Below are 15,624 nucleotides of genomic sequence, written 5' to 3' on the forward strand. Positions count from 1 at the left end.
CAAAAGATTAGGCTCTGGACTCCATGCTGTTTGTCTAGCTTTGCTAATGAGCTTTGATAGAGTAATAGGAGTTTCAAGACCTCCGCAGTGCAAGGATTAATGACGTACATCATTATTTCCCATTTTCAATGAGAAAATGTAAAGTTTTTCCCTCTGAATCTCTACAGCCCCAACTGATAGGCTGCCCCCTACTGACCCAGCACCTGAAACCCCTCCTCCCCCCCTTGCAAGCTGTCCTTTGACCAATGACTTGGGAGCATTGGAATGCCTGACTGGCTGTGGTTCTGTTTCTGGAAGTTCCATCCTCAGGAGGTGAAAATTCCAGAAGTACAATGCAGCACAACAAATGGGGGCTTGTTTCTGCCTCTTGGGGCACCCAGTGGGCCTGGGGAATTGGTTTCAGTTAGTGCTGAAGTTGAGGGGAGAATGAGTGGACACTGTATAGTTGTTAATTTATTAATAAATATGGGGAGAAGGGACAAGAGACGGGAAGCAGTTATGCTGAACCCAGGTCATCCATCTCTAAAGCTAGATTTAAGCTCTCTGTGAATTTAGTGCTGGTAAGTTAGTCTCACTTTGTACACAGAAGAGGTACAGTACAGCAGCCATTGTGTAAGCTTTCCCTGTACTGCTCCCCAGTACAACGTGCCTCATACTTGATGTCTAGAGAGAGAGGAGTTAGTCTCTGTGCCCCATTTAAGCTTTTGCCTCTCTGCAGAGATTGTCACCATGGAGTTGCATTAGTGCTCTCTGCTGTGATGTGATGTTAGCCTTTGTGATATGGACACTTGTCTGCAAGTAAACGGGCTCAAATTTGCGAAATTCATTTCAGGCAGGATGCCAGCCATTGGATAGTTACTAGTGGATATTGCTGCCACCCTGGGCTGGATTTGAACCAGCAGCCGAGAGGTGAAAGGCTTGTCTCATTTCCAGTCCTGTTAATGGCAGGTTAACAAAAAGAGTCTGACAGCGAGCTGATCCCTTCAGTCGTTTAGTGAGCATGTCTTGGGATCAACTTTTGAACCTTTAAGATGGTAGATTTTGGTATTTCCCTTCATTCACCTGAGGCCCCCGCTCCCCAGCGCGACTATCAATCACAGGAAGCCAAGCAGCCTGTACTGTTGAAATCATCAAAGTCCTTGCTCGTTACAGTCACCTCTAGTCTGTTCAAGGTTTCCTAACCCCATTTCCGTTTAATGAACAACGGAGTATGTTTGTTTAGAATCAAAGCAACAAGCTACATATTGTTGTGTGCTGCTTGGTAGGGCAGTGATTAATCAGATTCTTCAGGCCCAGAGACTGATGGCTTTTTCTGTTCCCACAGACCTTCTAAAAGGGAGGAGTGAGGACCTGAAACCAGACCATTACCTCCGCAAGAGCCCTTCCCTGGAGTCTCTGAGCAAACCCCCCTCAATGGCCTTCAGCAGCAGGATGCTGACCTCCAGCCCAAGCAGCCTGAGACCCCCTAGCAAACTCAGGTACCAACTCAGTGAAAAATGCAGTCCACTGGCCTGAGCCACCATTTTAGTTGGCAAACTGATGGCTGTTTAATTCAGTGGTTCCCAGTCTCTGTGGAGCTCCCATACAGGAAGTGGGTAGGGATGACAAACTGAGGACTAGCAGTGATGTTCATTGTTAAGGAACAGGAGTCCCCAGTGGCACTCACCGTTGTATACCAGTATTGGTACAAGCACCATTCAGTGGTCAGGCACTATTGTTGTGGTGCAGCTTTGGTTGTAGCTATAAATAAAATCTAACCAAGAGAGTTTGAGATATGAGAGGAAACCAAAGTATTAATTCTGGCCCATATTGTACATCTGCACTGGAAAAATGTATAAATTTTTCTGCAAGTGCTATTAATAGTGGAAGCTTTTAGGGCAGACAAGTGCAGGTGTTTTGACCCTGCTCTGTGCCTTTGTCTTGTCGGCAGTACGGTTTCCACAGTAGCTAGCACCAGCGCAGAAAAATGCATGCAGATTTTCCCATTTTAGTTAAGACTTTATTCTGCAGTGGGGAATAGGGTGACCAGATGTCTTGATTTTTGTCCACTGAATGCATCCGATGAAGTGAGCTGTCGCTCATGAAAGTTTATGCTCAAATAAATTTGTTAGTCTCTAAGGTGCCACAAGTACTCCTTTTCTTTTTGCGAATACAGACTAACACGGCTGCTCCTCTGAAACCTGATTTTATAGGGACAGTCCCAATTTTTGGGTCTTTTTCTTATATAGGCTCCTATTACCCCCCACCCCCTGTCCCAATTTTTCACATTTGCTGTCTGGTCAGCCTAGCTGGGAATGAGTTTGCTGCTCCAGAATAATTAGGTAACTTCTATCCATGGTTTACACTAAAGCCCCAGTTTTAGAGGTGCATTGATAGAGGTTCATTGAAAATTTGCCTTTTGATGTCTGAAGAGGGAGGTGAAAAGGGAGTGAAGGATGATGATTGCAGCTGTAGAAAAAGTAGATCAAAGATATGCATTCCTTTAGATATATTCTACTGAGTGCTTCCCAAATACGTTTTTATCATAGGCTTTGTTTCCGTTTGTATCCAGTGATCCCAAACTAATTTGTGTTTCAGAGCTAAACACATATTACAACTGCCTGAAAAGATATTCCATACAAGTTGTTTGCATTCTCCCACTGAGAATGTATTGTGCTACCCTGGTTTATCATGTGCATGTAATGTCTAAAGTGAAAGAGAGGAGCGGGTTAAAACAAATTTACTTCCTTCCCCTCCCTCAATTAGTGTGGAGAGAAAGGACCCATTAGCAGCCCTGGCCCGAGAGTATGGTGGCTCCAAGAGGAATGCACTGCTGAAGTGGTGTCAGAAGAAGACTGAAGGTTACCCGGTAAGAAGACACATGCATTTAATTTTTCATTGGCTTGTGCTGTGAGCAGCTATCATTTCAAGGAAATGTGTGTATTGCAATCTGCAGGTTTTTCACTGTTGTCTCCTCTCACTGGGTGTTTTCCATCCACCTTCTTATCTAAAGCTCTCTCTAACCCTCAAGTCCCCAAAGTTACCTTTGGGTTAAGTGACTTGGTTTACTTCCCCTCATATGCTGAAGTATTTGCTTCATCCAAATGTCACTGAAGGTCAGCAATAGAGGATATGTGAGCTGCAGCTTTAAGTTGAGGGCATATGTCTCAAATGCCATCTTAATGTCTTTTCCTTGGATTTCCTCTCTGAGCTCTCAGAAGATGCCACTTCTTATGACGGTTCTGTGAAACCAAAAAGACATTGCCCGGGGTGGCCTTGATCAAGAGAGTCCTGCTGTCTCCCTGATGGCCCCAGTAATTTTCCTCTTGACTGGTCAGCAAAAGCTCAGTAGCCACTGGAGGGCATGTTGCTATGTCATATTATAATTGGCTTTATGCCCAACAGTCCTGTTATTGGCTCAAACAAATGTAGAGAATGAGAATGAACTTGAAAGCTTTGATCCTGATACTTACGTGTTTTTGAGGGAGCTGGATAAAAGGCTGATAATGGAATGAATCCCAAAGGACTGTTGTCTTTCCCTTGGGTGTTGTGTAAAGTGCAGTGTAGTGCTAACTGTACAGCAGCGGAGAGCTTATTTTGAATGAAACACAGCTTCTGCAGCGATTGTCCAGGTAGCTGCCAACTCTGAGTTTCTAGAACGTGTTATATAAAGACCGTGTGAACAGAAAGGTTCGATTGGATGGCCAAGGTTCTGTCCATGCAATTTCCCGGGTATATTCACACTGGTCTAGAGCCATCACCTTATTGTTGAAATGTACCATGTCCATGAATTATCTTGCAAATGCTGTTTGTACTGGTTATGCGAGGCTCTTTCTGATGAGACCTTACAAGCTGAAGGTCTGTCTGATCTGGCTGGATACCATGGCAATGTTGTGATACAGAAGTAGGGATTTGCCCTCCTGTCCTACTCAGAATTTCCCCTCTTCCTATTCTGTGCAGTGTGCTATGCTCAGATTGGCTGCCGCCCTTCATTGATTGGGTGGCTGCAGGTCATTGTCTATGTGTGTCGCCTATGAAGCACTTTGGGATGAAAGATGCTATAGAAATGTAAGATGTTTTAAATTACCCTAAATACCATGTAGCTTAGGACTATTTAAAAAGGTAAATGAGATGACCTGGGTAATTTAGGCTTGTCTATCTGACATCGATTCCAGGCAAGATAATAAAGAAGCTGATATAGGACTTGATTAAGAATTAAAGGAGGATAAAGAATTAAAGGAGGATAATATAATTAATGCCAATCAACATGGGTTTATAGAAAATAGTTCGTGTCAAACTAACTTGATATCTGTTTTTGATGATATTATAAAATTGGTTGATAAAGGTAATAGTGTTGATATGATTTACTTGGACTTTAGTAAGGTGGTTGACTTGATATTGCACGACATTTTGATTAAAAAAAACTAGAATGAAATAAAATTAACATGGCACACATTAAATAGATTAAAATCTGGTTAACTGATAGGTCTCAAAATGTAATTGTAAACAGAGAATCATCAGCAAGTGGGTGTGCTTCTAGTGGGGTCCCTCAGGGATTAGTTCTTGGCCCTATGCTATTTATCATTTTATCAGTGACCTGGAAGAAAACATAAAATCATCACTGATAAAGTTTGCAGATGACACAAAAATTGAGGGAGTGGTAAATAACAAAGAGGACAAGTCACTGATAGAGACTGATTTGGATTGCTTGGTAAGCTGGGCACAGGCAAGCAATATGCATTTTAATACAGCTAAACGTAAATATATACATCTAGGAACAAAGAATGTAGGCCATACTTTATAGGTTGGAGTGCTCTATCCTGGGAAGCAGTGACTCTGAAAAAGATGTGGGGGTTGTGGTGGATAATCAGGTGAACATGAGCTCCCCATTTGACACTGTGGCCAAAAGGGCTAATGCAATCCTGGGATGCATAAACAAGGGAATCTCAAGTAGGAGTAGAGAGGTTATTTTACCTCTGTATTTGGCACTGATACAATAACTCCTGGAATACTGTGTCCAGTTCTGGTGTCCACAATTCAAGAAAGATATTGAAAAATTGGAGGGTGTTCAGAGAAGAGCCATAAGAATGATTATAAAGCATTGGAAAATGTGCCTTATAGTGATAGATTCAAGGAACTAAATCTGCTTACCTTAACAAAGAGAAGATTAAGAAGCAATTTGATCACAGTCAATAAGTACCTACATGAGGAACAAATATTTGATAATGGGCTTCAGTCTAGCAGCAAAGGTATAACATGATCCAATGCGGAGAAGCTGAAGCTAGCCAAATTCAGACTGGAAACAAGACATCAGTTTTTAATACTGAAGGCAACTAACCATTGCAACAATTTCTCCATCACTGGCCATTTTTAAATCAAGATCAGCTGGTTTTTTTCCTAAAGGTCTGCTCTAGGAGTTATTTTGGGGAAGTTTTCTGGCCTGTGTTGTACAGGAGATCAGACTAGATTATCACAGTGGTCCCTTCTGGCCTTGAAATCTATGAACTTGTGGTTACGTCTACACTGCATACTACTGGCAGTGATGTATAGGGTATGTGTAACTACATGCCACAGTGAAAAGCAAGCTGCATCCACTCTGCAGTGTGTAGCTACACACATCAGCAAAAAGCTCTGGTTAGGGGACGCATCAGGGAAAGGCTCTGGCAGCAGGGGGAGCTTCTGGAGCCTTTCTCCGCTGCCTCCCTCACTGCCAGAGCCTTTTACCGTGGCAGGGAAAGCCTCCGGCAGTGGAGAGGCAGCAGAATGCTGCACTGCTAAAAACAGTTATGTAGACAAGGGAGGCACTGCTTGGGTATTTAGAGACCCGTGTAGGGTACGTACCCACAGGATTCAAGTCAGTCTTTACCCTTCTTGCCTAAACAGTGCCTCACCATCTACACAACTATTTATAACTGTGTTTGGGGGGCATGCAGCTTAGGTACTCTACATGCCACCGTAAGGAGCGTGCAGTGTAGATGTACGCTAAACTATTCTACCCACTGCCATTTTGTAATCACTTTATAAATTGTGGCACATTCTAATTCCTTATCACATTCTTTGTCTCTGCCATTACAGAAAGAAATTCTAGCATGAAATACCCGGGTTTAAGTGGGATGTTACCTTCCACAAACTAGGGAACTTCATCATATGTTGCAACACATCTCCTCTTATGTGACACTTGGAGTTGTGTGTGAAACCCAAGCTAATGCTTGTACTGAAAGAAAATGAGGATAGACTTGTCACTTCTGTCCAAGTGAGAGCAAGCCCAAGGAATTGACTGGCTGAGCAGAGAATGCCATGTTTACCTCCATGCTTTCTGTGTCATTACCAGCATTTGGTTCCAATATTTGAGAATTATGCAGTGAAGGCATTAAAGTTCAGCAGCTGGTTCTGACCTATTGCTATTGTATCATTGCTCTTAATGTTTCAGAAGTGGGGCATGATGACAAAGCTTCATCCCAAGCAAGAGCACTTGGGTAGCTGTGATTTGTGTTTGGCAGAGACAAGCCAGGGCTTTGGCTGTGCTTCTAGCTGAACTTTTGGGCTGTAGTAGGCATTTAGAACAAGATGAATTGTTGTCGGTACACTGTGTGTGTGAGATTTTTCTTTCGTAAGAATAATATTGTTTGTTACTTAGGATAGAAGACAAAAGGATTTATTGCCAAATGATCCATGCCCTGGAGCAAAACTTTCATAAACAACAAAACACATATTTTTAAATAATTTTTTTTCTCGCCACAACTAGCTCCTTTATGAAACTTTAGCTGCCGGAGCCAGCACCTTAGAAGAAGAAAGACAGTAGCTTTTCCCTGTGAAAAAAAAGATTTGGAGACCGTTTTATTGTTGTCTGGTAGTGCTGGCTCATTCACCAGGCTACTTACATTAACTGATTCATCTTCCCATCAGCTACTTATGTTAATTGTTCGCCCATCCTCCTTGTGAAATAGATAAGTTATTACTGCTCTCATTTTGCATAGGGCCAAACTGAAGCAGAAGGACTGAGTGACTGGCCTAAGGATGTGTGTCCAGAGTGGTAGAGCCAGGATTAGAATTCAGGTCTTCCAAGTTTCTAGTCCTTGCCTCAATCCAATATGCCATGCTGCCTTCTCATATAGCTGTATGTTCTGTGCAGGACTGTAAATATAGCTGTACTCCATTGCGCTCTGGCCTTCTGAAAATCTCTAGGTCTCAAAGTTTGACTTTTCCATCCAGTCCTTAGCAAATGCTATAAGAAGTAGAAGTTGGGTTTGGAAAAGACCTGTTAGGTCAACAAGCCCATCCCTCTCAGCCAATGCAGGATTGTTCCCTATAGTGTTGTCCAATCTTTAAATGTCCCATGTGATGGGCTTCCACAATTTCTCTTGAGAGACTCTTCCCAATTTGTTGGAACTCATTTACCCCATCATCATCTTCATCATTGCAAATCAAGCATCACTTGATTGATCTCTAGCAAAGTGCTTAAGGTAGGGGTCCGGTTGTATATTCAGTCTATGTTAATCACTAACAATGTTGTCATGCCACCAAAGCTTTTGATGCCCATGTGATAGACAGTCATTTGTTGGTCTTCCATTCTAATGGTATGTCCATACCAAGAAAGTTGCTGAAACTGAACCAGCGCTGATGGAGGTGATTGCTCAATTCCTGACATTGTCTTGCCACTTATTATGGAGCAGCTGATGAAGACTACGAGAATCAAAAATGTCATTCTGGTGCCCTTCAGCTTTCCTCAGTGCCCACGTTTCACTTCCATACTACACAATTGGTGTAGACATGATGTCACAGCTTCCCCAAGGAGGCTCCTGAAGAGTCCAAAACACGGCAATAGCTGCCGAAACTCTTTTGGGTATCATTCAGCACTGTTTGTGACACTTCCCAAACTGGAGCTCGCTGCCAGAAGCTTTCCCAGATTGTCAGCCAAAATTTTCTTTTCCTTAATGTCATCCTGTTACTCCTACATCGGACTAATGCTGGTGCTTTTAGAGGCACTAACATGCCTTTGCCAGTGTATGGATCAACTCAGACTCTACAGGTACCAGCCCAGTACCAAGAGAGCGAAGAACTCCCATGCTACAAGAAAACAAAAGGAAAAGTCCTGTTTTTTTTTTACCCTGAACCCAAGAAGTGGGGTTAAAATATGTTATTGGATAGCAGGCCACACATGAGGCATGCAGGTCAGTCTGGGTCTATATGTTGTTGTTCCTTTTGGAATTAGTCTCTAGAGGAAAAATGTTCATGGTTCAGAGGACAGTGAAAGCCTTGGGTTTATTTACAGCCACTGGAGTGATCCTGCTGCTGACCTGGCTGCACAAAGTTTCAAAGGGAGCTGTATGACCTTTTTGGCCTGTGCTCTGGTGAAGCTCTTGTTGTCTCCATGACCCTCCTCCTGTTACTGTCTTTGCTGAAGCAAAGTGATTTGCCTGAGGTAGTTTTTAGAAAGGGCAGTCATGCTGCCTGTATATGCTCCAAGAGAACCAGGAGGGGCTCTGACTGGGGAGCTGCCAGTGGGGTTTATCACCTACACGGTAAGTTTTCAGAGCAAGGTCTTAAAGGGGAATGAACAGATGGGAGAGGAGCAAATTGGTTTATTGTGTGGATTTTGCTCCTCTCCTCACTTTGTGCTCTCCTTCCCCCCACTGCCCTACTTAGTGACGGTTTCTTTTGGCTGTCTTCATCAGTCTCACTCCCAATTTCCCTGTACAGTGCATTCTCTGAGACTTCGTGAACTTTCCCACCGTGTTTCCCCTGCCATGAGGCCCAGGATTCCGGGCCCTAACCTCCATCAAGAAGGACTGAATGCAGCCCAACTTTGCTTCCCCATGAGTCCTGGCCTCACATGGCCTTGCTGATATTAAGCTCCATATGGAGTCTTTTTATGATTCCCAAGTATGAAGAACTGGAATGAGTTGGAGAATGCTATCCTCCTCCTGACTCAGCTGCTGCCCTCAGCGGGGAATGACACCATGAAGAAGGCTTTTGTGCCAAACCATGTTAATATGAATGGCCACTTTGTGTCTTCCCTTCACATGGTGCCTGTGCCTCAGTTCACATCACCAGTCACAGATAAACATGAGCAAACCCCAATGTACTTGGTCATGGTGACGTCCCACCGGGTTACTCCTGCTATGAGGCCCAGGATTCCAGGCCCTAGCCTCCATCAAGAAGGACTGAATGCAGCCCAACTCAAACCCTATCAGTCAGTTGACTCCTAATTGGAACTACAGAATAAGAGATCTCCCATCTCACTGCCCCACTCCATTTTCAATAGCTGAGCATGCTGCCTCTTAAACTCTGCGTCTGTTGGACAATTCCTGATTTGAGTTACTTGGCTTGGGGGAGGGAACTCCTTCCTGTTTAAATTACAGGGAGATTAGATTTGCTCAAACAATTTGAGCTGATATTCATGGTGTAGACCAGTAGCAGCTACCACCCATGCCCCAGATCCCCTAGTGAAAGCTGGATCGATTGGCTAGGAGAGTGACTGGGGATGAGTCCTAGGGATATGTGAATAAAACCTTGTCTTTTTAGAATGTTTTAATCCGGAGGGAGTAACACCCCTTCTACTATTAGTAGAAATGTACACCCTACTCCTGCCCCTCTCCCCCATGTTGATCAGTGAGAAACATTCCCCTTACTTTGATCTCTAGCATCGTCCACAAGAGGAAAAGTCAATACACATGGGGAGAGAGACCCTGGAGGAAGCTGAGAGAAGAGTAACAAAAACGATTAATGGAGTGGAAGGTATGATTTATAAGGAAGGACTGCAAGAGTTTATAGCTTCGGTTTTTTGTGCTTATTGCTTAGCTATCTGTCTCTGATCTGTCTATGGTATTTCTAAAGTAGATATCACTTTGGTATCTAAGCAGTGGTCTGATAGTTAAAGGTGGTAAAAACTAAAGAAGAAAAATTTAGAGGCATGTAATTAGGAGCGATAAAATGAAATAAAGGGGGAAATTAGGTTTAATAACCAGAAAAAAATACCTGACAATGAGATCTATTATGCTGTGGAATAATCTCTCATGTGAAGTGGATGTGTCCTTGCTAGGGACACTTAACACTAGGCTGGATGAAACTGAATAAATGCCCAATAGGCAGCAATCCTGCCTTGACCTGACTGATATGGCATAACAAGTCTTTGCCCTGCCTAGGTCATTCTATAGAGGAATCTCTTTCTGAGTCCCTTGTCCTGGGTGTTGTTTGGCATTTAGGGCAACAGTTTCAAACAGTTATTCCTCTGTTGCTGGGTTTTTGTGTGTGCGTGTGTGTGTGTGTGTGTGTGTGTGTGTGTGTGTGTGTTTAATTTCAACAACAAAACAGAATTATGTTGAACTAAAGCTTGTGTGCTGAAAATAGGGAGTGGATGGGATAGGGTCAGGGGCTTTTGTCAAGGCTTCCTTCTGCAGCTGAAATATATTTTTTTAAATTAATGTCAGTTTCAGGAACACACACCCTTTCAAAAATGTTGTCATGTCTCTTACATGAACCCATGCATTCTCATGTGACCTCTCACTGTGCATGTGTGCACACACCTCGAATGTCCCTCCAACTCTCCTAGCTTGTTGACATGATCTATAATGTGAGGTGACAAGATGACCAGATCTGATAACTGCTTATGTGGCTCTAAAATCCAATTACCACAAATCCTCTAGACTGTAAATGATGGCTCAGAGGAAACTATTTCTGTCAAAACAGTTTTTTCTGTTGTTCTGGTCTTTTTCATCTGTTTAAAAAAAATTATGTATCATAGCAACATCAGGAAGTTGAAACTTGGGTGCCCCCTTCTAGTTATGGAGTAAATAGGTTCTGTTCCCCTGAGTCTTAACTCCCCGCAGCTGCTGAGAGTCCTTTTTGTTGCATTATCACGCTCCATAATCATATCATTAGTGGCTGTGATGTTATTTAAGTGCTCCAGTTCTGTTTACTCTCTGTGGAGACCATCTGTCAGGGGGCCAAATCTCTCCAGATTAAACCTATTACCAGCCAGAGTTGTATTATGAGAACATAGGATATCAAGAGGCACTTACCCTGGTCATTAAAAATGATGCTATCACTGTATTGCTTCTGCCACACACATCCTCACTAGTATGGGTATGTTAGTTTCACCAGTCAGGTAGGATAAACACTCTGTTTAATAACAATGGAAATGGTAACAAGTTAGTGAATACCGATTGCTTAAAAGAACTGCTTGGTTTTCCCATTCTTGTTTCCAGCCACTAAGCAGTTTATTTTTTGTGGAGGGAGGGGAATCAGCATGAAGAGAGTTTTATGAAGCTGAACCCATTATCCCCAGAGTAATAGGACAGTAGCTCATGGACTCTTTCCAACAAATTTGTAATGGGTTCCATAAGAACTCTTCTTGAAGAGCCAATATCTTTATTATGGCCTTATCTTTGCAAATCTCTTGAGATTCCTTCCTGTATGGAGGGCCACTGGTTGGGAACCAGGGCATCCTGCAACAGGCACAGGTGAGATAGCAATTAGAGCTATAAACTCTGAACATTTTAAAATCTTGGTCTGATATAAGTTCCCTTTCTGCACCTCCAGGCTGTTGCATTAAGTCTGCTCCCTGACCATGGAAATCTCAATCCATGTGGTCATGGTTAGTGGCAGAGGGCACTTTTACCGGAAGCCAAGTCATTCCCAGCAGTAGTGGCACCACCAGTTTGAGGGACTACATAGGGGTCCCAGGTATTCATTTATTGGCTTCAGAATGAGCAGCGCTTCTCCTGTCAGACTCAATACTATCTTGAAGGCTCTCAGCAACACACAGAAACTACAAAGTATGTTAAATTGTGCTCTTCAGTATGGCTGGACAAGGCTTGGATCTCTTTCCTTATAAAATGTTCTTACAGTTCTGAGCAAAGCTATACCAGAATGGTTGGCTTCCCTTCCCTTGGTTTACAGAGTCGTTTGATCATGAAGTAGGTAATAAGAATCCCAGAAACATTATGCATGTTTCAGAAAGTACAGTTCGGAGTTTGTAGGAGCTGTTTATGGGACAACAGTCTCAGAGAGTTGTATTGTCTTCCACTTGTTTATTCTAAATTAGCCAAGCATGAAAAGCCAGCTGCTCACTCTAGTTCTTAGCAATTTTGTCTCAAAGTTCTGGAGATTGTCTCTTTAGGCTGCCTTTGCTTGAGACGGAAATAATCTTAGAGATGTGACTTGGGAAGGGGTTTGGGGTATATGGAACATCGAGTGATAGAAATGTAGGGCTAGAAGGGACTGCAAGAGGCAATCTAGTCTATCCCCCTGAGGTAGGACCAGGTAAGCCTAGACCATCCTGAAAAATATTTGTCTAACCTGTTCTTAAAAGCTTCCAATGACGGGGATTCTACAACCTGTATTGGTAACCTATTCCAGTGCTTAACTATCCTTACAGTTAGAAAGTTTATCCTAATATCTAAAATAAATCTCCTGTAAGCCAATTATTATTTGTCCTACCCTCTGTGAATATGGGGAACAATTGATCACCATCTTCTCTATAACACTCCTTAACATATTTGAAGACTGTTATCAAGTCCCCCCCACTTTTTTCTGAAGACTAAACATACCCAGTTTTTAAATCTTTCTCAACAATCATGTTTTCTGAACCTTTTTATAATTTTTTGCTTTCCTCTGGATTCTCTCCAATCCATCCACATCTTGCTTAGTGTGGTGCCAATACTGAATACAGTATTCCAGCTGAGGCCTCATCAGAGCTGAACAGAGCAGAACAATGACCTCCTGTCTCCTGTTAATACACCCAGAATGATATTTGCCTGAAGCATGCTGGAGATGAACCCTTCACCCTTCAAAAACATGTTTCTTCTAGAAATATGATACCAGCCCTTATTCTGGATGGAAATGTCTTTCTTTCTGTTTGGGTTGAACTCACCATCAGTTCCAGTAAGTACTGGTGTGAAGAGGTCTACAACAGTGAGTCATTCAATGACAATCTACTGTACAATGCTTATTTATAATAGTGCCTTCCATGCACAATATCTCAGCAAATTGTCTAAATAAACCCTACAGTCTTCCCAGGGCTACTCCATCTTAGAGTGAGAGACAGAAATTTGAAGTAGATTACATTTCAGTTTACTTTCCAAAGCATTAAGTGCATCTGTTCAGTGCTCTGCCCACCAGCATCCTCAAAGCCCATGTTTCAGAACATGCAAGAAGCCAGCGATTCAGGATCATAAGATGCAACGTATGTGCAATAAGGATGCAAAAGCTTGGGGAGATAAATAGAGCCTGTACCTCTGCCAGTAATGCCGTTTGTCAAGGAAGTATTGCAATAAGAGGACTGATTGATTCAGTGGTATATGAAGCCTTTTACCCTTTGGTTCCCGATTCAAATCCGTCCTAGGCAGTAGTGATCAAAAGTGCTGGCCTATAGTATATGAAATGAGTTAGTGGCCTATTAGAACCAAGGAATTGTAAGATAGGATCATATATATATGGTCCATCTAGTCCAGGATTCTGACAGTGGCCAGCCAGTTCCATATTCTGTACAGAAAGGTCCAACCTCCTCTCTCCTCACACCATAATTGTCAGTTCTATACTAACATGCCCATTATGATGGAAGTTTCTTCCTAGCTCCAGGAAGTTTGTGGTTTGTGTCCTGAAGCAGGAGGGCTGTCATCCCTTTGTAAAGCTTTATCATGAGAAGTATAACGGCTGCTTTTCTTTTTAGTCAGACAATGATCTAAACCTTTCTCCAGTCCAACTAAGTGCTTTGCACGTATTACTTTGTCCATGTCTCGTCTCTGACCATATTCTAGTGAACAGCTGCCTGCGTCAAAACCCCACCATCATGAATGATGTTAGCTAGCACCCAGGTTGGCAGCCTCATTAAAGAGGCCAAGAAGAGATTGAATCAACCCTCCAAATCAGGGCTGAGGCACACTGAGCATCCTGTTCCCGTTTTGTGCCTAATATAGGACTTTGTTCACCTGAGCAACCAATCCAACACCTTTCTCCAGCACTAATGTAACAAACCTTAGTTGTACAGTCTTGAGAACTGTCTTTGGTGGCCAGGGGAATCCCTGCAAAGCTGTGTTCTGTCCTGGATGAAGACAGAACCACAGAGCCTATTGCATTCTGACTTCCCAGATGTGCTCAGACTGTTTTTGAATGATGTATTGATTCTTTTCTTTTTTACTTTTATCTTTTTATGTCAATAAGGGGCATGAAGTCCTTTTGATAAACCTCTGAATTGTGTTGACCTCTCTCTATCAGAGAAGCGTTACCAAATCCCCTGACTAAATATATAATTAATCATTAGAGCTAGTTAAGCAGAGGCATTCTGTAGTCTGGCAGTAACGCAAAGAAGTGGATGTGCAAGTTTACAGGCCACCTTTGGAAATGTTCCCTTTACAGAGATAAGAGGAGGTAAATCCCATCTGTTATTGCAGATTGTTTACAAGCACTTTGGAAAGGTCTAGATTCCCAGAGCACTATGATTCTGTGTGCTAAAGCTCACCAGCAAAACAACTTCTAGCTAACGTGAACTGGCTGAAGGAAATCGCGAAACCAAAACCAAGGACATTTAAATCTCAAATGTGAATCCATTTCCTATACGAAGGGCTCAAGCTAAGTCCCTAGGCTGGGAAGAAGTGAGAGCTGCTTTCTCCTGCCATAACCTGGATGTGGCAACCTGAGACTAGGGTGTGCTGGCCCAATTGTCTCTTCCCAGCCTGCTGATTTTAAAAAGCTGCTGTTTTAAGGGCTTATCTACAAAGTTATACCACTTTGACCATCCCAGTATAGTTAAAGCTGTACACTCCTCCTTATAGAGGTGCTTTATACCAGTACAGCTATTCCCATATGAGAAGGGGGATAAGCTATAAGCTATCCCCACGAGGTGCTGTGATAACTATTTCGCTTAGGGCATGATGTTTTTAACCTAAATCATCATACAGGTATAAAGTCTGTTTGCAAAAAGAAAAGGAGTACTTGTGGCACCTTAGAGACTAACAAATTTTCAAATTTGTTAGTCTCTAAGGTGCCACAAGTACTCCTTTTCTTTTTGCGAATACAGACTAACACGGCTGCTATTCTGAAAGAAAGTCTGTTTGGAGACACTGCTTTGTGACATTGCTGCCTGAGGAGTGAATGAAATCTCAGGTTCTTTTTCTGCTTCTCTGACTCCAGCAGCAAAAGTTTCACATGTGTGGGGTGGCTCCACACAGCCTTTTCCTCCCTATGCAGAGGTTTAAGGGACCCTTCTGCAGCATGTCAGCGATGAGTGTGGCAAGGAGGGCTCATCCTGAGAGTAAAGCAGGGCTGAGAATTAGGAGGTCTGGGGGGGGTCTACTCCCAGCTATGCTACTGAGTGTCTCAGTGGCCTTGTTGCTTAATGTATCCAGGCCTCAGTTTCACAGCTAATATTGACCCAACTTGTGGAGAGTGGGGACTGTGTGATTCGGTGATGTTTCAAAAGTGCTTAGAGAGACCCTTTGATACAAGTACAGAGTTGACATTATTTGATATTTCCATACCCCCCCCCCCGATTTCCTGGTCACATTCCCTTTCATCCCACTTTTTCTCCTGAATTAAAGCCCTCAATGCTTTTTTTGCTTCTGTTTTCACTAACAAGGTCAGCTCCCAGACTGCTGTGCTGGGCAACACAAAATGGGGAAGAGATGGCCAGCCCTCTGTAGAGAT

At 42.9% G+C, this 15,624-nt stretch overlaps 1 protein-coding gene across 8 annotated transcripts in view; it reads left to right on the plus strand.

Moving 5' to 3' along the window:
- SPECC1 (sperm antigen with calponin homology and coiled-coil domains 1) overlaps positions 1–15,624 on the plus strand; it is a 168,479-nt gene that overhangs the window by 125,137 nt on the left and 27,718 nt on the right. For 7 of the 8 annotated variants that reach the window (XM_038375246.1, XM_043499480.1, XM_043499481.1 and 4 more), the window contains 2 exons: positions 1,325–1,478; positions 2,746–2,848. In XM_038375246.1, the coding sequence (XP_038231174.1) occupies positions 1,325–1,478; positions 2,746–2,848 (257 nt within the window). Of the gene's footprint in view, positions 1–1,324; positions 1,479–2,745; positions 2,849–15,624 lie in introns of those variants that run through there. The other variant, XM_038375253.2, reaches the window with a different exon arrangement.

The sequence above is a fragment of the Dermochelys coriacea genome, chromosome 17 (genome assembly GCF_009764565.3).
Source record: "Dermochelys coriacea isolate rDerCor1 chromosome 17, rDerCor1.pri.v4, whole genome shotgun sequence".
Taxonomy (NCBI): domain Eukaryota; kingdom Metazoa; phylum Chordata; order Testudines; family Dermochelyidae; genus Dermochelys; species Dermochelys coriacea.